General features: G+C 41.4%; 1 protein-coding gene across 5 annotated transcripts in view; it reads left to right on the top strand.

The window, feature by feature from the left end:
• The window catches only part of KLHL29 (kelch like family member 29), a 571,650-nt gene that overhangs the window by 485,287 nt on the left and 58,735 nt on the right, over positions 1 to 27,628 (top strand). For all 5 annotated transcript variants that reach the window (XM_074947522.1, XM_074947521.1, XM_074947520.1 and 2 more), the window contains 2 exons: positions 6,007 to 6,206; positions 12,571 to 12,830. In XM_074947522.1, coding sequence (XP_074803623.1) covers positions 6,007 to 6,206; positions 12,571 to 12,830 — 460 coding nt within the window. The remainder of the gene's footprint in view (positions 1 to 6,006; positions 6,207 to 12,570; positions 12,831 to 27,628) is intronic.

Raw genomic sequence — 27,628 nt, 5'->3', positions numbered from 1 at the left:
AGAGGCAGCAGTATCATTGTCTGTAAACTGATGAAGTGAAATACTAGGAGAACTCCATATATAAGGGTACTTCAGCTGGAGTCTAAATGAAGCTTGGACACTCAAAGCATCTCATTATAAAATTTTTTGTATTGCATCACAGAAGGGTTATGTTAAAAAGAACATCTTGATAAAAATGATGTAGTGAAGTTATTTTATATAATACACCAAGTGCATTATCTCATGAATAGAATTTATATATGTATACATATATATGTATTAAACTTTATTCAAGAGATGATGTTATGTCTGTACTAAGCATGAAACACTAGTGCTGATGTTTGTGTGAGCTGGATCTCAGGAAATGCAGTTCAAGGACAAATTAATACCAAGAATTCAGAGGAGGGAGGGTGTGTGTGTGTGTGTGTGTGTGTGTGTGTGTGTGTGTGTGTGTGTGTGTGTGTGTGTGTGTGTGTGTGTGTGTGTGTGTGTGTGTAAAAATTTTCCGGAGCACAATCCTGAACATTGCAAGCAAGGATTTTTTCCCCCTTCTAATATTAATCCTATTTTACTGGTGTGCATCTCTATTAGCTTCCCTATATAGATTAACTCAATGAAAGGGCCAGTAACTTTGTTCTTTGGGTTCCAGTTTATAACTGAGATGTTCTTTGCTTTAAAAGTCTCCCTGTGCCTATGACCTCTCCAGTTTAAGTTATTACATTGAAAGTTGTAGCTGAGCTAAGTGGATAGAGCATGCCCAAGGACCCTGGCTTTATTTAGGTAGATCTACTTATCCCAAACAGTAAAAAGTTGCTTTGTTTATTTAGTAACTGCACTATCGGTGCAGAACTAATATGTGGTTTGCTTATCTCTTCATTAAATTTTGTTTTCACATTATTTAGGTCTACCAATCACCCCACTGGAGGCTATATGATTTGTAAATCTGAAAAAATTCCCTGACAGCTACCATATAGTTAAGCTGTAAAAGAACTCTCTTAGCTTGTTTAAATGTAGACCTAATCTAACCTTTTTGCTGCTTAGCCCAAGATACATCTTTTTAAAGTCCTGTTCTAAATCACTTCCTAATTTTAATGAGTTTATATATCAGGAATTACCAGCTTTTTACTCTAGCTGTTCTCAGAGATTGCAGCAATGATAAAGTAAGGTCTAAAATTGTTTATTACACATTATTCTTTAGAAGCAAAACTTTTTGCCCCCAGTGGCTGTTGGGAAAGTTATTGATTTTCTGTCACAATGTGAAATGTTTGACCTTTATAATATGAGCAATGATTAGAAGGCCCATAAAATGACATTATTCCATTTAAACTTTAGAGTTCACAGAGCAAACAGCAAAATGTGCCTTGTTTAACTATGTCCAGGGACCTAAAACATGCATTACCCAGCTTCAAGCTAGAATAAAATGCTAAGACAGTCTATCAGATGTCCAAAATGCATGGTGTATGTGCATGCTCTTATTTATATCTGTAATGCGCTTCCATTAACATGTACTGTGTGCATGTGTTTGTGCGCACTTTTTTCACTTACAGCCAAATTCTCCCTAATAGAAGTTTTGCTGTTGACCTCTCTGAGAACAATGTTAGACCGTTAGGGTCTCCTCTTGCACCCACTGAAGTGAGTGACAAAACTCCCATTGATTTCAGTCATGCAGGATCAGACCCCTTGTGCACAAGTGTATACATATGCACATACATTTTTTCACTTGGTCAACTGTGTAAGCACTTACAGCAGGGCTAAATTCTTCTCTTGGTTAGACTTGTGCAACTTTCTGACTTCACTGGGGTTGCACCAGTATAACTGAGAGGAGAATATGGTCCATTTTTTTACATTTATGAAGTCTGCTAGATGCATAGAGGATCTTTATATCCTGCTGCATATAAAATAAGAAACACAGGAACCACTTTAAGAATATCATTATACAATACATCAGAGTTAGAAAGGAAATACCTAAGAAAAATTCTATTATAAAACCATTTCAGTAAATCAGACCCCAGAATCCTGTTTCAAACCTCACTAATGCTCTCTGTGATGTCTCCAGTCATAAGTCTGTTTCCACACACGTTTCTCTTTCTCTGTTTCTTTGAAAACTCACTGTTGATCCCTTAGGACCTGCTTTAGCCAATAATCCATGTGGTTTCCAGGCCAAGTAAATCTACAGAGCCAGGTCATCAGCATGGAAGCCATGCAGGCTTCTTCTTTTACTTTGTTGGCTGAACCAGGCATGTTTTCAGTATGCATCCCAAGTAAGTCATGCCTCTAAGACAGTGGTGGGCAACCTGCGGCCCATCAGGGTAATCCACTGGCGGGCTGTGAGACATTTTGTTTACGTTGACTGTCCACTGGCACGGCCTCCTGCAGCTCCCAGTGGCCGCAGTTCACCATTCCCGCAGCTCTCATTGGCTGGGCCACTGTCTCTCAGCCCGCCAGCAGATTACTCTGACGGGCCGCAGGTTGCCCACCACTGCTCTAAGCTGTGCCCCTGGTGGGTACATCATTTAAAAACCCCAAGCACCACAACACGCCACTTTCAAAGCATCAGAGGCAGAAACGGACACAATTCAGTTTCCATTTCTGGCTGGTTGTGAAATGTGAATAATCTCTATTGCTCTGTATTATACTTTCCATAAGTGGCTTTTGTGATTCATTGAACACCTTAGCTTTGTTTTGGTATTTAATCAATTGCAGCAGCCATTTATTGCTTGGTGTATTACAAAGGAAAAGAGATTATAACTTAATTATTCTAAAGAATGACAGGCTGGAGTCATTGCTTAAATTGGTATTTTCTTTATTCTAATGTCAGTGGCAGGCTACTGGTTTTGCACTGTCTGTCCTGTTCACTGCTGCATTCACAGTCGGAAACTGCTCATGATTAGTCACCTGAAGAGCTTTGTTACCATGTCCGTGTACGCACTGACCCCCACGACATTTGCCAGCACAAATGGAATTAATACCGTAGACAAATATTTGCTTGCTACAGGCCTGCCTGTCGTGCAAGGACTCAATCCTGCCATTACCGAATGCCATAAAATCCCATTTAAATTACTGAGTGCTCTGGCCCAGGTTGTTAAAGGTATTTAGGTGCAGTAATGCCTAAGTGATTTAGGAGCCTAAATCTCTTTTCCAAAAGGGATTTAGGCACTTAGGATTCTGAATTACATCAATGGTCAATGAGATTTAGACTCCTAAATGCCTAAATCCCTTTTTGAAAATGAAATTTAGGCTCCTAAATCAGTTAGATGTTGCACTGCTTAGCACACCAATACCTAAATACCTATAAAAATGTGAGCATCTATGCCCAAACATTGAATAACATTAACAAGACCTGCCTGATGCACTCATGTCAAACTGTTATTTGAAGCAATTAATGTTAGAGCAAGAGAACTTTTTACCGCAAGATACATCAGATACCATGGAATCACTTTGATACATAGCATCCGAAGTACCTTGTGGTCAAAGGTTCTCTTGCTCCACCATTAAGTAGGTTCCCTATCTATACAGCCACAGAGATTAGGTACAAGGGATTGTGAGAGGGGGACTGTATTTTGGGCTACCTCTCAGGGTTCAACCAATCTTTACTTCTTTATCTCGTCCCAAGAGGAATTGTAGCTTGAGCAAAATACTGCTTACATGCATGACCGTTCTGAGAGCATACAGCACACCTGTTAAAAAGTCTGGGTTTAGTACAATATGTGCATGTTGGGCAGTATAAGCAACCTACTTAACGTACATGCTTGTGTATCTGCTTTTGGACTATGGCATCGCTCACAGGCTATGTCTCCACAAGGGATGACCCAGTGTTTAGGGCACTAGCCACAGACTTGGGAGATGCGGATTTAATTTCCTGCTCTGACACAGATTTCCTGCATGACCTTGGGCAAGTCATTTAGTTTCTCTGGGTATATCTACACAGTATTTTGGAGTGAGCCTCACAGTCTGGGTCAACAGACAGGCGAGCAGGGCTTGCGCTAGTGCTCTAAAAATAACTGTGTTGTGTACACAGTGCTTTCCAAGTTGCAGTTCAGACTGGAGCTCAGGCTCTGAAGCCTCGGGCGAGGGGTGCGGTTCAGAGCCTGAGCTCCAGCCTGAGCTGCATCTTCAACGTGCTGTCTCTACAGCTATTTGTAGAGGGCTAGCACGAGCCTGTTAGCCCAAGTCTGTTGACCTGGTCTGGGAGGCATGTGTAGATGTACCCTCTGTAGTTCAGTTCCCCATCCGTAAAATGAGGAGAGTAGTACTTCGCTTCCTGGCCAGGGTGTTGTGAGGATAAAAAGATTGTGAGGTGCTGAATATTTGTGGTAATTGAGGCCTATAAGTACTTTAAATAGAAATACGAAGTGAATTTAAGACTCCAATCCTGCAAAGACTTACGCATGTGCTTAAAATTTTACTCATTATCAGTACCATTGTATTAAATAGGACTATTCACATACATAAGCTTTTGTAGGGTCAGGACCTAAATATGGCTTATTCTACTACCTGAAACCATTGTCTAACTCAGAGGTATTAAAAAAAGTGACAGGGCTGCCTCAAATTTAGAGATCCCCCAACTTGCTTTGGGGATTTTTGTATGTGTGTTTGTGGGGAGAGGGGGAGACTATCTGGCCTTGTAGACTTTGTCCTCTGGTTCCAGGGCTAGAAGGGGATATCTGACCATAAGCTTCTTCACAGCATTGTGAACCTTGAACATGTAGGCTCCCAAGCAGTTGTAGAAGTGATTCTTGCTTGTATTTAAAGCTGGCCCTGGCCAGTGGATAGTAATGTGACCATTTATTATGAAGAGTTCAGTGGTCTCTATGATGCACATTGGTGCTGGTCGTGCAGTGGTTTTCACGAGAACTGTAGCAGTGATGGAGTGAGCGGACTTTGATTGTCTGGTCATTCGGAGAAATTAATGTTTCTGTAAGAAGATGCTGAATGGCTCTAACCACTAAAGGAGTTTATTTTCTTACTTTAACAGATTTTCCCCCCATTCTTGACGTTACCAAATTTATGATCATTTTTGTCTTTCAGGTGTTACCTGTCCTTAGTGTTGCAGCTACACCAGCCAACCATGCATTAGGAACTGGGCCCTTATTTTAATATATTACTATTATTTTTTGTCCCATAGTTTCACAAGCACTAATGCACACTTCAAATGCAGGAGATATTTTGATCCCCAAATTGTTTAGCACTTTATGCAGGAAAAATCGTAGGCCACAGTCATGAAACTTCCTAGAGGATGGCTGCTGGCTTCCTGTGGCAGAGCTGGTTATTGTTTTCCCACCTCCCTCCCTTCTTTGCTCTAACCATTTTGTCTGTCTATCTTGTCTTGTATTCAGTTTTCAAAGCAATGCCATGAGGGGCTTCCTTTTTTAGTGCCTACAAGGGAACAATATATTTTTAGAACAAAAACATATATATTGTTACATTAAGATTCATTGAGGAGTCAAAAAAGAAACCCCAACAGTTTTTAAAATCTTACTATTATTATGGCTGACAGAAAAGGTCCTTAAATAGATCCCTAAATGCACATGACATTTAAAATATCGTTCCATGTACTAGATGGGGATATGCTCTTGAAAAACTAGGTGACCTTTTCTCTTGAAATTTAGGAGTGTTTTTGCCTTACTATGTTATATTATGCACAAAAGTTGAGATGTTAACTCTGAATGTTAAAATGTATTGTTTCCCTTTGAAAGCTAATCCTGGTCCTCATTCTCATTAATGTTGGCTCATTCTTTTCTTTTTCTTTCTTTCTTCCTTTTTTTTTTTTTGCAACCTTCTTTTGCATGAAAATGCAGAGTAGCAATAAACTGATTTTTTTTTGTAAAACTTGCTTTAAGACTCTTCTCTTTCAGATCCAGTTAAAGTCTTTAAGTTCAGTTATTTTAAAATACGATACTCTTCAATTCCTTAAAAAATATGGAGAAAGTTAATGAATCAATTTTCTAGCCCTCGCTAATTGGTAAACAACAACAAAAGGGGGATGGCGTAATGTCCTGTAAGAATGTCATTGTCTGCTGTTACCAGGTCACCACGAGACAGTAGCAGAGGCGGGGAGAAGCTGGAATTGGCCATGTCAAACCTCACTGCAGAAGTCCTGGAATTACTACTGGAGTTTGTTTATACAGGTTCTTTGATCATAGATTCTGCCAATGCAAAAACTCTTCTGGAGGCTGCCAGCAAGTTCCAGTTTCATACTTTCTGTAAAGTCTGTGTGTCATTTCTAGGTAAGTGTCATCCCCATTCCATCTTGTTAGTTTATAGTCCTTAGGATGTTTTTTTTTAATCTCGTAGCTCTGCTAGGAAATTCAAGATTAAATGTTATTTGAAACACAATAGAACTTCATTTGTTTGGACTGAGCTCTGAACTTAAAATGTTTCCATTGCTGCAGCACTAAACTGATTTACGGTCAGTAAAGTTGTTTGTGCAACTCAACAAAAAAATCCAACTGCATTCTCATCTTGGATAGATTTTTTGTTCTTGGTATCAGTATCCCATTTAATTTGACAAAGGTTGCACTTTATGCAGACACCGAGTGCTAAAATGCACATGCATGTCCCATTCATATGGTCATTACAGTAGATTATAGAAACTATGCCAAACTAGGTATGTTATAACAATAGGTGAATATGGACTCCCCATTAATTCATAGAAAGGGTCAGGGTCTGCCATTTTCCTGCATCCCTGAAAAACAGATTCTAAGGGTCAGGTGAAATATCCTTGTGGCCACTGAAGTAATAGTTCTGGCACTCTCCAAGGTCTTGTAAATGAGATCCATCTTAACCACAACAGGTAGAATGGTCACACACTTTTATATTAAGGTTCCATTAATAAATGATTAATAGATATTCTAGTCAATGGTTGTATGTTGATATAGAGTCCCAACAGGAAAATAGGTTACTTATAACCATGCCTTATAACCATCTATAACACCTGGTACTGGTATGCCCCTATCTACCTATAACACATGGTACTCATTTCTGTGACATGCTTATAAGATCTATTAATGTTTTGTTAACCCTGTATAAACCATTTATAAATGGAATCTTATTAATATAAAGCTTGACCCAGATGTTGTATTGCTTTCAATACACGCTATATCAAGACTTTTTTTTACGCCCTTGTTCTCCCCGTCCCTAAAACGTATCTCTTAACTCTTCCTCATTGCAAAACGTCATTCCTTTGGAACCAAAATTTACCTCTGTCCCATGTGAACCTGGAGTCATCTCAAGAGTTTGTCATTGTAAACTGACATCAGGAATGCAGAGTCTTGAAGATGAGCATTTAGAAAATGTTATACATGTTCAAAAATCAAACTCCAACCTTGGTTTGGTTCATCACTGTGTTACTGCCCAGTGCTATGTTGGCCTAACTGACTGCAGTGGGGCTACACAAGAGTAAAACTGGAGCAATGCAGTAATGAATCAGGCCATTATTGCAAGCTCCCTCTTTCAATAATTTTTGTTGTCACTTGTTTAAAAATGTAAAATGCTTGTTTTAAAATGAGTGTGCTATGGTAGCTTGAAAACTGTGTCTCTTAGTCCCGGTATGTTGGTTGTGAACCTTGAGTATAGGTTCTTGCACTGATATTGCTTTTCTGTAGCTGACCTCCAGCATGAATGAATATATCTTACAGCTTTCAATGACCCCAGCTTTCAATGACTCCAGGATGGGCAGGAATGGTGTCCCTGCCCTCTGTTTGCAAGAAGCTTGGATTGGGTGACAGGGCATGGATCACTTGATGATAACCTGTTTGTTCATTCCCTTTGGGGCACCTGCCATTGGCCACTGTCAGAGGACAGGATACTGGGCTTGATGGACCTTTGATCTGACCCAGTATGGCCATTCTTTTGTTCTTATGATCAGTAGATGTATTTAAATACAATATCACTAAAGAAAGATTCAGCCAAAAAAACAAAATACATTTATTTTAGTAAATCAATGCGAGATTTCCCTTTTCCAATATTTAATATTTGAATTCAGTGAACCATGTTGTGGTATGAACTAGGAGAGTTGGCTATAAGTTTAGTGATATATGGGGAGTCACCAGAGTTTTAGACTTTCATTTGGAGAATTCATACAATTCATTTGGAGAATGAATTTATAGCTTTGACTGAATTGAGCTTCAGATATCGCAGAGTCTTTGCCATATAAATGTTTAGGAAAAGTATTTTGTTTTGGGCAACGCACGAACCAAGTATATCATAGCACAAAAATAGCTTTTTAAATGTCCAAGTAGGATTCACTGATCTAGATGCTAGTTACCTCCCTCTGAATTTGTCAGACAGGGAAATGGACCCCAGTCAACAATCACATTTCTTAACTGTTCACTGCCGTGGCTATCTCTAGCTTTTTTCTCGCTCTTTGTTCTACACTTAGTATTCTGCTTTTGTCAACAGCATGCACAATGCCGACAGTTTCCAGTTATGTTCTGACTGATGCGACAAAGCCTACAAGTTATCGTAGGTTCCAGATGATGGCTGGCTAAATGCTACAACTGGTCAGAAATGTCGTGGAATATCCACAGCACTTCCCCCTCTTCCTCCCGTCTTATGGCTTCATGTTTTTTTTTTCCCAGTGGCTCCTTATTCTCTAAAGAATCTAGCAACAAAAGAACCATATTATAGCACATAAGCTCTTCCTTGGTACAGAAACAGGTACCAGTAGTACAGTAATAGATTCTGACATAATCCAAACCATGTGTCACCAAGGCAAGTGCAACAAGCAAATTAACTGATCTACTGGGCTCTTTTCCTACAATTCTTCAGTGTGTTACTTTGATGCCCTGTTGAATTGAACCTTTGCCATTCCCAGTCAAAGTCTAGCATGGATCACCTTCCCTTCAGCCTTATTTGTGATCCTAGATCTACAATAAAAAATTTAGGTATTAGTTATAGGAGCACCCCAGAGCCTAAGGACGTGTATATCATTGCATATATGGAGCTAGCTAATAGGCATCCTAGCTGAAGTTGGATACAACCAGTTAGCAACTCCCAGTTGTCTCAAAGACCTGGGATTTGTAATTATCCCCCAGTAGAAGCCAACTGAACCTGCAGTATTGGAAAATTGCCCTCCCTTTTGGATTAAAGACTTTTCTTACAGTGCCTAGTGCATGAACAAGTATTCTGGTGCATGAACAAAGAGAAAGGATGGGTTTCTTGTTTTGTTTCAATGTTGCAGAGGAATCTGGATTAAAAACAACTCGTAAAAGCCACCCTGGTTTGGTTAGTCTGTGCACCCAGGGAAGAAAAAGGTTTGGGGCATGTGAACCAAACCAGAATTCAGGAGATCTATCAGTATCACATTTGGGGTCTGTGAGGAGAAGGCTTCTGTCACAGGAGTGAACTAAACAGAGGGATTCTGGGACTTAAGTACAGTCTGGAACAGTAGGCTGATCACAAAGCATGTTGAGTATGGAGGACCTCCCTTTCCTCAGTCTGAGAGAGATGGTGACACCTGCTGGGGGTCTGTCTATCAAGGAGGCATCTAGGGAAGAGCAGAATCTCTGATTTGTTCTGAGAGAAGAACAAGCTTCCAAAAGAAGCATGGGAGGAAGCTGTGAGAGGAGCATTTGGGAGACCTGCATGAAGAGAGGTCCACCCAGACCCTGCCCAAGAAGGTGTTTTGGATTGTTTTCGTCTACTCCAGATGGGGAATTTTTGGGTCAGCTAGAGAACCAGACCACCCAGCCAGTAAGGAAACTGAGGCACCAGACAGTTTGAAGATGGGAAAGTGAGACCCTCACAAGGGCCTTGTGGTCTTTTGGAGGATAATTTACATCCAGAAGCTTATAGATATGACCAGACAATATGCCACTAGAGGCTTGTATGAACCAGCAAGAATGGACTCCCATTAACTAAATGGCTCACAGCCTGTAACAGAGAGGTGTGTTTGTGCTGATTTTAGTAAAACCTAACTCATATGCTTCATCCTCCCTAAATTAAAAAGACAATATTCAACACAAACAGATGGGATCTCACACTAATTATTGAACTCCTGTTACATTGGTACCACAGTTCTGCCAAGTAATCTTTCATGCATACTACCAATCTCTGCCTATATCCCTGCTCAGGCATCCACTCCATCCTCAGATACTTGGGATAAAAGATGGACTTTGCAGCGTGCCTGGAAGGTTAACAAATACAGACTCTGGCAGATCAACATAGGGAATGAATTCCAAAGTCAGAGCATAAGTAGAGAAATCCCTGCCAGCTCAGGTGCCTCCATTGATCTCAGTTGCAACAGTCTGGCAAGGGTTAGAGAGGTGATCTTGTATTTAACCAGGTCTCAGACCATTTAGGAATTCGTCGGTCAAAACTGACATCATTAAATTCCACCCAGAAATCTGTTGGAAGCTATCCTGGAGCACTGGTGTAATGTGCTCTCTGCTTAGTAATTGAATAATCTAGGGGTGAAGCCCCATGTAGAGTGCAATTCAAGTCTAGTCTTGAGGTGACAAAGGCATATATAATTGTAGCAAGGTCTGCATCAGAAGGAAAATGGTGCACTCTCTTATTCAATCATAGATGGAGCAAAGTGTTCTCCAGCCTTTCTTTGTTGCCTAGGCATCCAGAAGTATCTCAAGATCTAATTAGACACCTATATGATGAACTATGGATGCAAGTAGTTAGTGAATCCTTTCAATTAAAGATGCTGAGGTAATTTTTGCCAACTGCTTCCCCCAGACTAATAACATTATTTCAGTCTTACCCCAGCTGAACTGCATCCAGCTAGCCTACATCTGAGCTCTTACCGAGTCATTTGTTCCACTGTACCAGCCATGTTAGAATTTATGAAGTATCATCAGCCTGCTGAATATATCGCAGCCCACATCTCTTCACAAACCTTCTTGATGGCCTTATGTACATATAGGAAAGGATAATGAAATAGAGCCCTTGGCATGCCACAAAAAGGTTTCTCAGGGAAGAGCAGTAACTATGCAACACTACCCTCTGGTCCTTCTAAAAGAGGAAAGACTGGGCCACTCAGAAACATCTGTCTACATCTACAAGGGATTAAAGATAGGTAAAATACTAGGATCAGATCTAGAAAAGTCAGCACAGATATTTGATCATCATCCCCCGTTCAGAGAAGATCAGCTGCAGCCAGTGCAGTTGTCCCATATCCAAGCCTGTTACCTGAAAAACAGAAATCTGAGAATTAAAAACCCCACTTGCAAAGGGGTTGAAGTAGGGTGTCTGCTCTCATATGGGTAAAGGCTTATTCCACCAGATGTTTTCCACTGTGGAGAATGAAAGATGTGCATAGGGCTATGCCCTGGTGGTCTGGCTGGGGCATTTCTTTTAAAAATTACAAGATTGATGTGACTCCAGTGTCAGATTTGCTTTTTGGCTTTAGTTTTCCAAGTACTGGTGGTGATAAGAATTTAGATTTCTATCACCTCCTTACTTTATCCATCTAGTTTTAAACAGGTTTGTTTGTATATGTGGGCTTGTCTACCCATTAAAGTTAATCCAAAATTAGGCAGGGTGTGAGTTTAATGCTGAGAAGCTATTGATGATTAACTCCATGTATGCACACTCTATTCCAGAATAAGAATGCTGCATTTTTGGAATATTTGTAATATTTTCTGAAACCCAGCAAGGGGGGCAGAGTCTTGGAGCCCAGGATCCAGCCTAAGCAGGAACAGCTACAGTGCTATTTTTAGTATCACAGCCTGAGCCCTGCAAGCCATGACCTTGGTGCCATGGGTTTTTCTTTGCAGTGTAGACATACTTTTTGAGGCATTCTGACTTGAATCTTAATAAAATGTATTCTGCTAATGGCTTTGCTAGTAATGCTGAGACCCAATAACCTGTTAGCCCCTCTTGCACAAATTTCCTATTCGTGTTTTTTTTTGTCCAAAGTAGCTGGAAAGCAAAAAGGACAATGAAGTGTACAGCATAGATCATCCTTAACATACTACCACACACTGTGCAGTTACTGGTTTGCCAGGAAGCAGATAATGCTGTCTCCTCTGTGCATGATTTGCTTTGAAACACCACTACACAACATTTAACAGAAACCATTAGTATAATCTGTGTTTTGCATAAGAAATGTCATCATATTTGACAATAACAAAGTTCCTGTGGGGAAATTTTTTTATTACTATTTGAAGTGGCTTAGTAGCTAAGCAGGACATAAATTATCATGAAGCAATTGTAGGATCCTCAAAAATGTCCTGAGAGCTGTTTGAGTTTATTCTTAAAGCACCTGCACTAGGGTTTACTTCTCTGCTGTTTCTTAAAGGAACACGGTAGGCAGTAGATCTAGCAGTGGTCTCACTACTTGAGTCCTACTAGAGAGGAGGTCCTTAGTAATAAGGTTATGTCAACAGTTTCTCCCAACCACACCACTAGAGTACACACCAAAAAACAAGCCCAGAAAATACCCTCCACCCAGTTCAAGATTTAAAAATGCAGATCTAAAGAAACTGCATTTGGTAGACTTTTTTCTTCTAATGGTGACTCTTTGGAATAACCTGGGTGCTATTCAAAGTGAACCAGAGTTATTTACATTCATAGCATCTATTTATCAGTGAAATAATGCCATTTTTATTCATTCATTTATACTTTATTTGCTCCTTTTAGAAAAACAATTGACTGCCAGCAACTGCTTAGGAATATTAGCCATGGCTGAAGCTATGCAGTGCAGTGAACTATACAACATGGCCAAAGCATATGCCCTACAAATTTTCCCAGAGGTGGCCAATCAAGAGGAGATCCTTAATATCTCCAAAGACGACTTCATTTCCTACATGTCCAATGACAGCCTGAACACCAAAGCAGAAGAGCTGGTGTACGAAACAGTGATAAAATGGATTAAGAAGGACGCTGCACTAAGAGCTCAGGTAAAAATAATCTGAGAAACCACTTTCCTCCATTCTCATAAATACCTCTTTAAAGTAGAAACTATCCCCATGCAATTTTAAATGTGAAGATGAATAAAAGATGGGATTGTGGAGGTAAAAAGAGAGCAAATGACTCCAGGTTATGCACAAATTGTAAGCCATTTCAGAATCTGATTTCCCCCTATCTGATTGTTTAGAATTAAAAGCTTCTCATTTGCTACACGTGTATTAGAAACAGAGTCTTGGGGTTGTTGGCTGCAGACTTGGTCAAAGATAAATCTTGAAGGTTTATAATGGCATGATATGTTACCTCAGGAAAGGGATACATTTTTGGGAAGGTGTGCACATTCAGTAACAGTAGGAAGCAAAAATCCTCAGTAAATCACAATTTTTTTGGTGCTGAATGCTAATAGCATGACCAACTTACAAGTACACTATGTATAAAAAATTATACTATACCTTTACTAGCTATTCAGATACCCCCTCTGGTAGTATATACATATTTATTAGGGTTAGCTTGTCTGCACCATTTGTCTGAGTTATGCAGTTGCCCTTAACTTGTAAAGTTAAATGTATTACCTTGCCTAGCACTATCTCCAGATAAGTGTTATAAATAGTGACTGGTTTTGAGGACAATAAAGGTAAAACATTGTCCTTGAGATGGACAAATTACATTGGTGACACTTAAAAACCTGCCTCTCTTCTTAGATATAACTAAGTAAGATTTGCAGGTAGATGATCTTGGTACCTAACTGTAGTGATAAGGGGATGTCCGAGTATCTAAATTGATCATTGGTTTGAATCCCAACCTTCGTCTTGGGTCAGAATGTTCCCTCTTGCAGATGGGCTCTGTCAAGGCCCGCCCGGAAGGGAGAATGCCTCCCCCATTTTATTGTTGCTTCCCCAGTACCCTGCTGAGCTTCAGTTTTGCAGGGGGAGGAAGGCCAAAGCAGGTGCTTGGGCATTTCTGGCTATCAGGCTCTGGGTTCTAGGCAGTCAGCCCTGGTGGTTGGAGCTGTGGTTGAGAACAGGCACCAAGAGCCGAAGCTGGGCATAGAGTCAGGACTAGGCTGAGAGTGGTGCTGAAATCAGGGCCCGAAGTCAGGCTGTGGGTCAGAACTGGGGTCAGAATCCAGAGAGAGGCCAATCAGGATCGTAGTTGGAGTCCGGGTGCAGGTCAAAGGTCGGGTTGGAATCAGTCCAAGGGTCTGGGGTCAGGAGGCAGGTGCCGGGCTGAAGCAAGTCTGGAGCAGGGCAAGAATAAGATACAGACAAGGCTGACATGTGCTGGAACAAGGCTCGGGCAACAGGATTGAGGGCAGGCTAGAAGCCTAAGGAGTCTGGAACACCGCATGGTAGCTGGAGGGTTCCTAGCCGAATGGCGCTGTTGCACAGACTAACTTGTGGCTCTGGCAGTGAGAGTGAAATACATTTGTCTGGAGGTCATCTGACCCTAGTCCTCCCCAGGGATAGGCATTCTGCAGCAGCCTGAGTGATGAGTCACTGCAGGCTTTGTTGAAGGGGTCAGTCATTTTAGCTAAGTGAGGGCCCTGGTCTTGTGGTTGTTTGCCTCACACTGGCAGCTCCAACCTCAGCTGATCCCACTCTATTTCCCCAAAGAAATACAACCACGACTTAATCCATTTTAGAGTATGTCTACACCAGAGATTTAGGTGTAATTTTTGATCAAGCTGGCATGCTACAAATAGAAATGTAGCCGCAGTGGTGGGACGGGCTAGCCCACCCAGGTATGATCCCATCCGAGAGCATAGCTATGTAGTCAGGTTGCTAGTTCTTCGCGCTGCCGCAGCCACGTGTCTGTTTTAGCGTGCTAGCGAGATCAGAGGTAACGCATCTAGAACCATCTGAGCTGGAAATTTACATCTCCGGTTCTGGCGTACACATACCTGCAGAGTTGCATTAGCTCCCCCTAGATCCTTTCCAGGGTTGCTTAAAGAAGAAGGATGGTCCAGTTATTAGGATACCAACCTGGGACTCAGGACACCTAGGTATTATTCCTTGCTTTGCCACAAACTTCCTGTGTGAACTCAGCCCAATCGCTTAGTCTTTCTGTATCCCAGTTCCCCATCTGTAAATGAGGTAATAGAACTTCCCTACCTCAGTGGGGTGTTGGGAGGATAAATGCATTGAAGACAGAGGTACTCAGTTACTGTGGTAGTGACTTCCATGTAAGATCCTAAGATAGACGTGTGGCCACAGGGGAAACTCGTCTGATGGTAGCACAGTTCCTGCAGTCAGTCTGTGGCTGTAGGGAGCCTCTTCAAAACGTCTTCTCTCCTCTTCAAATGGATAATGCACGTGAGACTCTAAGGGGAACCTCACAGAGTTTTCCTGCCTCTGTGGCCACCTTCTAGGCTTCTCTTCTGGTGTTGATTGTCTGAGCCGTATATATTATTATGATCGCAAAACATTTATACAGTGCTGTTGATTTACTGAAATGGGCCCCTTCTCAGCTCCCACTGGCCTTGGGAAATGTGCAATACTGTTAGAGTGTGTTTCTCTGCTCGTTTAAAGTTTGATGAAGATAGTCCGTTCTGAGCTGCTCCTGTACTGAAATAGAACTTAATGGAAACTATGGGATTATTCTCAAGGGCAGTAGTGGAAAGAACCTTGCAGAATGAATCTGTTTCTCTGTCACAAACAGAGGGTGTCAATCACCATGCAATCTAGGTTATGTTTCAAGATGGCTGGTTTAAATATTTCTTTCTTCCTCCTGCTGTGCTGATGTTATGAATTCGTTTTTTAAGTGGTGGTTTTTGTTTTCACTGCTGCCATTGCCACCACCTGCTCTTCTTTCACTTTCATGTTGCAGCAATTGGGGTGGATTTTTTTTTCCAAGTTACATTCCTTTTTCTCCTGCTTCTGAAGTGCTTTTATAGTTTATGGTGGCAGCTTTATTTGTTTCTCCAAGTTTCTCACTGTGGCGTTTGATTTTATATGTTTTTCTTTCAATTTTATATGTATCTATAGGGAGATGAGTGTTTTGAATAAATTAATGTAAAAGATACCAATAGCTGGCTGCTTTCATGTCCAGTCCTACTGCTAAGCCAGGTTTTAAGGGTGGCTGGCTGGCTGCTCTAATTTTTTCTTACCTCTCTGTATCCTGCTGTATTATATATAAGGCTCTTAGTCAGATAGATGATTATTTTCTGAAAGCAGAAGCTCTTGCTTTTTACATTTACCGTGAAACACCCTCTCTTTAAAATTTTATAATGGCATCTACATTTTCAGAGCTCAGAAACAAATTACTCTAGGGTTGGATATAAAGTCAGACTAACCAGGCTTCTGTCTGATAAAGATGATCTGTAGAAATTTTGATGACACCTCCTTCCAGCATGAGAAATATCGAGCCCAATCCTACCAGATGCATAGTCCCTGAATTATTGGGAGTCAAGGGTGCTCAGCACCTTACAGAATCAGACCCACCATTTCTGCCGAATCTGTCAGGGCAATGCTTTGTGTACATCGAACACTTCATAGAAGCATAGAATATCAGGGTTGGAAGGGACCTCAGGAGGTCATCTAGTCCAACCCCCTGCTCAAAGTAGGACCAATCTTCTCAGATTGTGAATAGATATGTCAAGCTGTCTGGAGTGGCTCATGACCATGAGTGCCAACCACAGGGCAGACTGTTACAAACCAGGGCACAACCCCAAATTGGTTGTGAGTGTTATACTTCGATTTCACCACCCAAGCATCAGCTATGAACTTCTCAAGCACTATAACAGCCTTAACATGGAGTCTCAGACAGTCCCCTTGGGCGCTCCGGTCTATCTTGCCACTTAGGCAAGCCTGCCTTTTGGTCCCCTACTCCAAAAATCACAAGAATATTCAGGTTACTCCCAGTTCCAAAGGACCAGTCACTTACCCCAGGTCAGTGGTTCTCACCCTGTGGGTCACTTACGGCCCAATCAGCGCACATAGCCATACAGGTAGTATATATATATTGTGTGGATGCGGCCCACATAACACATAGAGAGCTGCATATGCAGCCCACAGTGGTAAATAGGTTTAGAACCACTACCTCAGGTCATTTGCACCCTAGATCTCTCACCAAAGACAACACTTGTAGCTAATCCTATAATAAACTATCTAAAGATTTATGAACTAAGAAAAAGAAATGAGAGTTATTTAAAAGGTTTAAAGCAGGTAAACATACACACACAATGAGTTACAGTCTTAAGTTTCAAAAGGTAATAGTAGCTTCTATAATAATCAAGCTCTAATGTCCTTTAGGGCTAACCCAGGCCAAGCACTGGGGATCTTTTGCTTATGCTTAGTCATCCTTGTCTCCCAGAGTCCAAGCAGCATTAAGATATAGTTTCTTCTACTTGTCGGGGATTTTTTTATTGCCTTCCCCCAGAGTTCAAGCTGATGGGACAAGTTCATGTGCATGTCTCCTCTTCATTTTGTGGGACGAGGGCCAATAACAAAGTCTTTTGTCTTCTGATGTTCCACAATGGTTTGTCTGGTGTATAGGGGCCTTCTGTTGTTGTTGGGCAGGAGATACTTCCTGTGGTGAGGATTACAAGGGAGAATAGGAATGGAAAGAACTTGCAGCCAGAGGGAACACGGGATAGACCGGAGAATCGCACCGTCACCAGGAAAAGGCAGGTCTACGTGATCGGGGACTCCTTACTGAGAAGAATAGACAGGCCTGTAACCAGAGCTGATCCAGAGAATAGAAGGGTATGCTGTCTTCCAGGTGCTAAGATACAGGATGTGGCCCTCAGGTTGAAAAGGATCCTAAAGGGAGCAGGAAAGAATCCACTGATTGTCCTTCATGTGGGAACAAATGATACTGGTAGATTCTCGCTGGAACGTATCAAGGGAGACTATGCCAGGCTGGGGAAGACTCTTAAGGAAATAGAGGCTTAGGTGATCTTCAGTAGGATTCTGCCTGTTGCTAGAGAAGGGCAACAAAGGTGTGACAAGATTATGACTATCAACAGATGGCTCAGGGGGTGGTGCTATAAGGAGGGCTTTGGGATGTATGGCCACTGGGAGGCATTCATTGACAGAGGACAGTTCTCTTGGGATGGACTTCATCTGAGTAGGGAAGGAAATAGACTTCTAGGATGGAGGCTGGCACAACTGATTAAAAGCGCTTTAAACTAGGAATTTGGGGGAGATGGTTGGGAGATGTCCAGGTAATCTCCACGCCGGATTTTAGCATTGAAAGGGAAGAAAACAAAGTAAGAAAGGATACAGCTGTGGGTAGGAGAATGGACATAAGGAGGAAGGGCAGTGTGGATACCAGTCTAATAGGTCGTACTGGCTGTAGAATGTCCATGCCTAATCGGGTAAAAAATCTGAGCAAGGCCAAACAACAAAAATTAAGATGTTTGTACACCAATGCGAGGAGCCTAGGTAACAAAATGGAGGAACTAGAGCTACTGGTGCAGGAAGTGAAACCAGATATTATAGGGATAACAGAAACATGGTGGAATAGTAGTCATGACTGGACTACAGCTATTGAAGGGTATGTGCTGTTTAGGAAAGACAGAAATAAAGGTAAAGGTGGTGGAGTAGCATTGTATATTAATGATGAGGTAGAATGTAAAGAAATAAGAAGCGATGGAATGGATAAGACTGAGTCCGTCTGGGCAAAAATCACACTGGGCAAGAAAACTACTAGAGCCTCCCCTGGGATAGTGCTTGGGGTGTGCTATAGATCGCCGGGATCTAATTTGGATATGGATAGAGCCCTCTTTAATGTTTTTAATGAAGTAAATACTAATGGGAACTGCATGATCATGGGAGACTTTAACTTCCCAAATATAGACTGGAGGACAAGTGCTAGTAATAATAATAGGGCTCAGATTTTCCTAGATGTGATAGCTGATGGATTCCTTCATCAAGTAGTTGCTGAACCGACTAGAGGGGATGCCATTTTAGATTTGGTTTTGGTGAATAGTGAGGACCTCATAGAAGAAATGGTTGTAGGGGACAACCTTGGTTCAAGTGATCATGAGCTAATTCAGTTCAAACTGAATGGAAGGATAAACAAAAATAAATCTGCGACTAGGGTTTTTGATTTCAAAAATTAAGGAAATTAGTTAGGGAAGTGGATTGGACTGAAGAATTTATGGATCTAAAGGCAGAGGAGGCCTGGGATTACTTCAAGTCAAAGCTGCAGAAGCTATCAGAAGCCTGCATCCCAAGAAAGGGGAAAAAATTCACAGGCAGGAGTTGTAGACCAAGCTGGATGAGCAAGCATCTCAGAGAGTTGATTAAGAAAAAGCAGAAAGCATTAAGGGAGTGGAAGATGGGAGGGATCAGCAAGGAAAGCTACCTTATTGAGCTCAGAACATGTAGAGATAAAGTGAGAGGCTAAAAGTCAAGTAGAGTTGGACCTTGCAAAGGGAATTAAAACCAATAGTAAAAGGTTCTATAGCCATATAAATAAGAAGAAAACAAAGAAAGAAGAAGTGGGACCGCTAAACACTGAGGATGGAGTGGAGGTTAAGGATAATTTAGGCATGGCCCAATATCGAAACAAATACTTTGCCTTAGTCTTTAATAAGGCTAATGAGGATCTTAGGGATAATGGTAGCATGACAAATGGGAATGAGGATATGGAGGTAGATATTACCATATCTGAGGTAGAAACGAAACTCGAACAGCTTAATGGGACTAAATCGGGGGGCCCAGATAATCTTCATCCAAGAATATTAAAGGAATTGGCACATGAAATTGCAAGCCCATTAGCAAGAATTTTTAATGAATGTGTAAACTCAGGGGTTGTACTGTATGACTGAAGAATTGCTAACATAGTTCCTATCTTTAAGAAAGGAAAAAAAAGTGATCCGGGTAACTACAGGGATGTTAGTTTGACATCTGTAGTATGCAAGGTCTTGGAAAAAATTTTGAAGGAGAAAGTAGTTAAGGACATTGAGGTCAATGGTAAATGGGACAAAATACAACATGGTTTTACAAAAGGTAGATCATGCCAAACCAACCTGATCTCCTTCTTTGAGAAAGTAACAGATTTTTTAGACAAAGGAAACGCAGTGGATCTAATTTACCTAGATTTCAGTAAGGCGTTTGATACGGTGCCACATGGGGAATTGTTAGTTAAATTGGAAAAGATTGGGATCAATATGAACATTGAAAGGTGGATAAGGAATTGATTAAAAGGAAGACTACAGCTGGTCATACTGAAAGATGAACTGTCAGCCTGGAGGGAGGTTACAGTGGAGTTCCTCAGGGATTGGTTTTGGGACCAATCTTATTTAATCTTTTTATTACTGACCTCAGCACAAAAGTGGGAGTGTGCTAATAAAGTTTGCAGATGATACAAAGCTCAGAGGTATTGCCAATTTAGAGAAGGACCAGGATATCATACAGGAGGATCTGGATGACCTTGTAAACTGGAGTAATAGTAATAGGATGAAATTTACTAGTAAGAAGTGCAAAGTCATGCATTTAGGGATTAATAACAAGAATTTTAGTTATAAGATGGGGACGTAACAGAGGAGAAGGACCGTGGAGTATTGGTTGACCACAGGATGACTATGAGCCGCCAATGTGATATGGCCGTGAAAAAAGCTAATGTGGTCTTGGGATGCATCAGGCAAGGTATTTCCAGTAGAGATAAGGAGGTGTTAGTACCGTTATACAAGGCACTTGTGAGACCTCACCTGGAATACTGTGTGCAGTTCTGGTCTCCCATGTTTAAGAAGGATGAATTCAAACTGGAACAAGTACAGAGAAGGGCTACTAGGATGATCCGAGGAATGGAAAACCTGTCTTATGAAAGGACACTCAAGGAACTTGGCTTGTTTAGCCTAACCAAAAGAAGGTTGAGGGGAGATATGATTGCTCTCTATAAATATATCAGAGGGATAAATACCGGAGAGGGAAAGGAATTATTTAAGCTCAGTACCAATGTGGACACAAGAACGAGTGGATATAAACTGGCCATCAGGAAGTTTAGACTTGAAATTAGACGAAGGTTTCTAACCATCAGAGGAGTGAAGTTCTGGAATAGGCTTCCAAGGGAAGTAGTGGGGGCAAAAGACCTATCTGGCTTCCAGATTAAACTCGATAAATTTATGGAGGAGATGGGATGATGGGATAACATGATTTTGGCAATTAATTGATCTTTAACTATTCATGGTAAATAGGCCCAATGGCCTGTGATGGGATGTTAGATGGGGTGGGATCTGAGTTACTACAGAGAATTCTTTCCTGGGTATCTGGCTGGTGAATCTTGCCCACATGCTCAGGGTTCAGCTGATTGCCATATTTGGGGTCAGGAAGGAATTTTCGTCCAGGGCAGATTGGAAGAGGCCCTGGGGGTTTTTTGCCTTCCTCTGTAGCATGGGGCATGGATCACTTGCTGGAGGATTCTCTGCACCTTGACGTCTTTAAACCATGATTTGAGGACTTCAGTAGCTCAGACATAGGTGAGAGGTTTATTGCAGGAGTGGATGGGTGAGATTCTGTGGCCTGCGTTGTGCAGGAGGTCAGACTAGATGATCATAATGGTCCCTTCTGACCTTAATATCTATGAATCTATGAAATAGTATTTCACACTTGGTAGTGCTTCTCTCTTGACTGGAGGTTTACAGTTTCAGAGAAAACACTTTTATAGTTACAGAGCAAACACTTAAATATTATCTTATAACATGGGATACAAATATTCTAAGTGAGATCAATACATGCTGCAACTTACAAGTCTAAACACTAAACATGTTTTTATAAATCTAATACCAGTTTTAACAATATTAACACACAAGTGAGCCAGACTAATTCAGCTCTGTATTTGTCAGCGTTCAGTTGAAGCCTAAGGGCTTGGCATGAGCTGGCACCTGGTCTGTCAGCATCACAGGATGCTCTAACTTCATTCAGGGTATAATGGGATTGTTTCACCCAGACTCCGTCGCTGCAGATCTCTTGGTGCAGGGAACCAGTAGGTGCAAGGCACCACAGCAACTGCTTCAGTAACCAGCCAGCAAAGCCACAAAAGTGGGAGGGTCATGACCCGAGAGACCAGTTGATATGCTGGTTCAGGGCAGCCCCTGGGCAACCTCTAGGCTAGTGGGGGGGTCCTATGGAGCTCCAGCTACAAATTAAAATTCCGCTAGAAGGTACAGTGCAGCCCTCGCTGCTGTCCTTGACCAAGGGTGAATCCTTGCAGAGGTACAGCTGGCCAGGGGTCTGCAATTTAATGGTGGAGAGTATGAAGGGCACAGTCTTTAAACCACTATATTCTATCATGTATTGTATATGGGTGGTGTGTCATATGTGTGCATGGGGCTTTTTGAAGATACATTAAGACAAGGTCTTTGCCCAGAAGCACTTGCTGTGTAATTCATAAAGTTGACATAGTAAGTAAAGGCATCGACCCATGGGAAGGTAGGTATTGTGGTTACAGAGTGAGCTGTGTTTTAGATCCCTTTTTCTCCTTCTAAAGTGCATGGAACCCTGTGGTTCAACCACACTGGGATTGGATCTCTGGGCTGCAATCTCCATGTTTCCCAAGCATGTTAATTCTGCAGGCCCAGCTCTGTTTGGCACTTGTAAGCCCTTTTCCTCAAGGAGCCTCTGGCAACAGTTGGTTAAAGTGATTCAAAAACAGCTTCTTCAAAACAAAGTATTATTATTCACCCAGAGGTACATAGCAGGTAGAGCAAAGAGGAAAACAACAAAAAGCCTATATGCCTGGTTCTTACCTGCACCTCATTCTTTCCTTGCAAGTGCTGGGTGAGTTCTACTTAGCCCAGACATCCCTGCTCCTGGACTGTGGGGAGCAGGCTGCCTGCTGTATCTTCTCCCTCTCTGTGTGTCTCTGTCAGCATCTCTCCCTAGGCAGCTACTGGCAGCCCACTCAACCCCTCCCCCCTCTTCCTTTCTAGGCCTGAGGGACTTTAGTGGTTTAGTATTCCCTTAGAGCCTAGACTGAGGGATGGAAATCATAAACCTAGCCAGACTGGTTGAAGGCTGGCCAGGGGCATTCCCCAATTAATAGTTCCCCCATTGTTCCCTTAAGGAGCCTTATTTCTGTCATTGTCTTGTTCCTGTTTGTTCCCCCTTCCCCTCACCCCATCCCACACCTCACCCCCTGAACAGCCTCCTTTGACTGAACTCCATGCAGTCAGGCAGGATAATTTCAACTAGGTGAACTGAGATGATATTTATAAAAAAAAAAAAAAAGTACATATAGCTCTTCATTCTCCACTGCAGGGAGTAAGTAGGGTGACAGCTCCAGGGAGGAAAAGCTCCTTGGAAAGCTGCTATTGCTTGTGCACTACTTTGGTTGTAATCACCAGAGTCCTCATGTTATGTTAGCTTCTCAGGGGGAGGTATATTTTCAAAAGCACAAATGGGATTTAGTCCCCTGTTTTCACTGAAAGAGAATGAGGATCAGGTGCCTAACTGTTCTTTGTGCAGTTGAAAACCTACTCCTTGGGTATCAGATTCTTTTTAGTGTTGTTAATCCTCTTATGGCCAGCCTCAAAATGGCAGTGGGGGGCTCCTGAATGGACATGGGCTGTGGAAAGCAAGGTGAAAGGATATACCCTCGCCAGTTTTAATTCTGTAACGTGTGCCGTGTAGGAGTCTTACAGTGCTATATAAAAAGAGCTGTACTGCTTTACAGAAAACAGCATCTGAGATGTGCTACAAAGGGAGAGTAACAGAGCTTTCAAAGGTCACCGATCCATCTACATAAGACAGATAGTGAGCTTGAATAATGAAATATTTATTAAACTAATATTTGGTAAATAACTGTACCCCAGTGCTTTGGAAAGGTATGCCAACTGCATATGGCAACATTTACATAACTATTTCAGCCGTGCTAGTAATGCAGTTGCATAAAAGCAATCTAACTGAGAGAAATGGCATTTGATGTCAGGTTCCTGAATGGTTAGGTAATTTCCTGTGGCAGTGAAAGCAGACCACTGGTTGAAGGAATTCCTTTTATTTCTTACTGGTTGGAAAGCCCGCAACAGACTGACACATCTACAAAAGATGGATTTGCTGGTTTTCTATTTATTTCTCTTCCAGGCTGATTGAGGACACAGTAGGGTTTATCATGGTAGTTATTCCTTTTAACCTTAGTTTACCTCTGGGGAGATCATACAAAATACGTATTGCACAATGATGCACTATCATCTGAAAAGCATCATGGTGTAGTGGTTGGAGCACAGGCAGGGCTTGGTGCCAGAAACTCTTGTGCTCTAATCCTAGTTTAGCCGTAATCTCACTGTGTGGCCTTGGGTAAGTCAGTTTACCTACGTCCACTTTCCTCTCTGTGAAATGGGGGGGGGGGGAAATACCTATTATATGGAGTGTTGATAGGATCTACTAGGTACTGGGCCTGATCCTCAACTAATGCAAACCAGTGTTGCTGGGCTAACAGTCAATGGATTTATGTCAATATACTCAAGTTGAGGATCTGGCCCAATATCTATTCAAGATGTTGAAGACCTAAAGTAGTAAATTTATTATCTGACCAGAGTGCCATATGCTATGTCACCTTTCTCTGTGATCCATACAGACATGATAGTGTACCCTTTTTAAAAAAATACTATTTAACATCAAAATGAAATGTCTTACCCATAAAAAAATTAATGAGCTCTCTATGAACTTATGTCCTCAGAGAAAGCTCTGTCTAAATAGTATCTTAATGGCACCTGAGAACCAGAGATTTGTAGACAAATTGAAGGTAATTTAGAGAAGACCAAAACAAATGATTAAAGGACTAGAGGAATTGATTTTGAAGGAAAGATTAAAAGGATTGAATATGGTTGACTTGGTCTAACAACAGCTAAAGGGGAATAACTGTCTACAAGTATTTGAAGAGGAAAGGAAAGGAATTACCTAGGGTGGTGCAAGGCAGCATAAGTACTGCAGGGGCAATGGGATAAAATTGAAGCAGAGCAAATGCAGGCTGAATGAACACCATGCACACCGGTAAGTTTAGTACCTAGGAGTGATGGAAAGGGAAGATGATGTGGAGAAGGAAAAGTGGCATTATGTCAAAAGTTATAAATGCCACTGAACTACCTTTAGCCAATTAAAGAGAATGGCAATAAAATGCCTTCAGTTAGGATGCAGAGAATGACAAAGAAGAAACAGTGGATTTCTGGAAGGAAGGAAAATGGGCGACTCTCAAGGTGTTTGGATACCATACTCATGGGGAATTTCAAAGACCCAGCTAACACATAGAGTCAAACATGCAGCATCAGAAAGGTTCCATAGTTATGAAGAAGGCCAGCTTAATCCAGAAAGTATCAAAAACACCCTGAGCCTTTTCCTTAGCAATGGGTAGAAAATTATGGGAAAACTCAAAATGATGACATTCAGTACCAGGAAGGTACTTAAATTCATCATAGTAAGAAATTAATTCACTGAACAATACAGTTCAAGACTGTTAGGCTTCAGGAAAGCAAATATGGACTAAGTATGAAACGAAGGTTGGGATTTTCAAAGAAGCTGATAGGTGTTAGGCACCCACCTTCTTTTAAAATTTAATGAAATTTGAGTGCTTAGCACCTTTGGAAAACCCTTCCCTAGTGACTACAATAATAGCAGAATGCATTGAAAGCCTCCCCTTTGGAAAGCAGAAGAGTCCTAATAGATGCCATAATTGCGGTGCAACAAACTCCAATTTCTCTGAAAGTGAAGAGTGCAAGGAATGAGATGTAATCATTGTGTTTTCACATGGTGACAGACTGCTCAAAGATCTGGGGTTTAAATAAGTCCTTTTCTAGGGGGCCAAACAAACAAGAATACACATGCAGGCTTGGAGAGAGAAAAATAACAAGAGTGGGAGGAAACAGAATGAGTGAGTTAATACTAGTCCCAGGGGACATGGGGAATTAAAAAAAAAAAACATCAAGAGAAGAAGTGATACAAGAGAGAAAACGGGTCCATTAATTAATAAAGCAGGGTGAAGGTGGCGTTCTCTGTTACTCACTAATAGCTGGTATACGGCATTCTTTTTTTTTTTTTAAGGGATACCATCAACTTGAAATCTAGTTTAATTTAAAAAAAAAAAAAAGAAAAGCTGAAAGTAGCTTTGGGAGCTGCACCTGTCCTGAAATCTCCTCTCAGTTTTTTTGTGGCTTTACCAACACATCTTCCTACTTTTAACAGTGTTTTTCTTTCTTTCTGTTGCTGAGGAAACTGAATGACTCAATCCTGCAAACACATACACATGCAGAGTAGCTGTATGCATGAGATTACTTGCATTGCACGGAGTCACACACTTCTGTCAGCAGCAGAATCATGAAGGGAACTCCTGACTCCCAAGTCATCCGGTCCAAACATTAGACCACACTCCATGCTTTTCTGAATGGAAAGGGAAATGAAGTTCAGGATTGCATTATAAGTAGGAAACAATCTTTTTTATGTGTGTATCACTATGCTGTATGTGTCAGGAGTGCTCTTCCTTTTCAAAGCACATTACAAACACCATTTAATCTTGACAGCATGCCTTTGTGGTGCATATGTGTGTGCACAGATGTATACGTGGGTGTATATTTATAACCGGAACAAATGAAATGCCAATCACTGGTTGTTGTATCGTTTGTTACTTTCTGAGGACATTTATTTTGGTCGAGTTTAGTCAGCAGAATAAGCCATTTGTGTTAAGAGTCTTTATTAAAATGTCTGAATGTGAAATAAAGTCTGAGTGTAATGAATTAATGATTTATCATCCTGTGTGCTTAAATATAACCTCATCACATTACATCTAGAAATACATGTTCACGTGCAGCTCCTTTTCTGCAACACTGATGACATTATGCTGTTTAGTCAGCTGTGCTGCCATAAAGATGTCATGTTAAAACTTCATTTCAGGAAGTGAGGCGGGTGCTATTTTCCTCTTGCTGTGCATGGGATTTCTACATGTAGCTCCCTCCCACTGAGTCACTGTGTGAGTCCAGGGCCTGAGAACCAGACTTCATTCCAAATGTTCATCTCATTATGTTATAAGGTTTCCAGCTATAATGATACTCGAGCTTTATAGTTAGTGGATTTTCAGTTCAAAGAAATTGAACCAATGCAGACTAAACAGTAATAAATAGTAGACAAATGCTGTGCACACCAGAGATTGGAGATTTGATTTGGATTTGTCCAAACACTTATAAATATGGAAGAGATTAGTAGAAAGAGTGCATGCCCTTGAGGTACCCATGGGCAATATGCATTGAAGTGGTTGCCCTGATCACCAGGTAGCACTGTGGTGCCCCAAAAATAATGAAGCTTCAAATCAGCAACTGGTGCTGCTGTCTCTGAGAGCTGAGAGTTCTCAGAAACTCCGTTTAAACTTTCAAAAAACAGCTAGTTCCCAATTGATATTCCACTTGGACACCTGTAGTTTGCGAAGACTTTTTGGTGTCATGTATGGAGTTCTAGTTCAGAAGATCATGGAGGATTTCCAGCAGCAGCGGGAAGGTGGGGACAGGTCAAGACTCTTGCCTGGTACTAACCCACCGTGCCTTGTCACTCTGCCACTGGAAACTTCTTGATTTCTAGCATTCGTTTCCAGCACAGCTCAACATGCAGTTCATCATCTGACCGCCAGTCCAGGAACCAAGGGATAACCTCTGCTTTTTAAAAATGTGTGCCCCCTACAGGTCTCTGTGTGTTATTGGTGGTGTAGCATTGCTGCCACCTCAGAGTCATCTCAGAACTGTTTAACAGTACCGCTGAGTTTTTGCCACAGCTGTCAGATTAGAATTTTTTATTTTGTCTTTAAAATCCAGTTGAATTTGAACCCAGGCTCTGTGTGAGCGGGCAGAGAAATCTTTTTACAGCTGTGG

The sequence above is a fragment of the Natator depressus genome, chromosome 3, assembly GCF_965152275.1.
Source record: "Natator depressus isolate rNatDep1 chromosome 3, rNatDep2.hap1, whole genome shotgun sequence".
In the NCBI taxonomy this organism is placed as follows: Eukaryota; Metazoa; Chordata; order Testudines; family Cheloniidae; genus Natator; species Natator depressus.
Note: the sequence above shows the minus strand (reverse complement) of the source record. Positions and strands in the feature narration are given on the sequence as shown.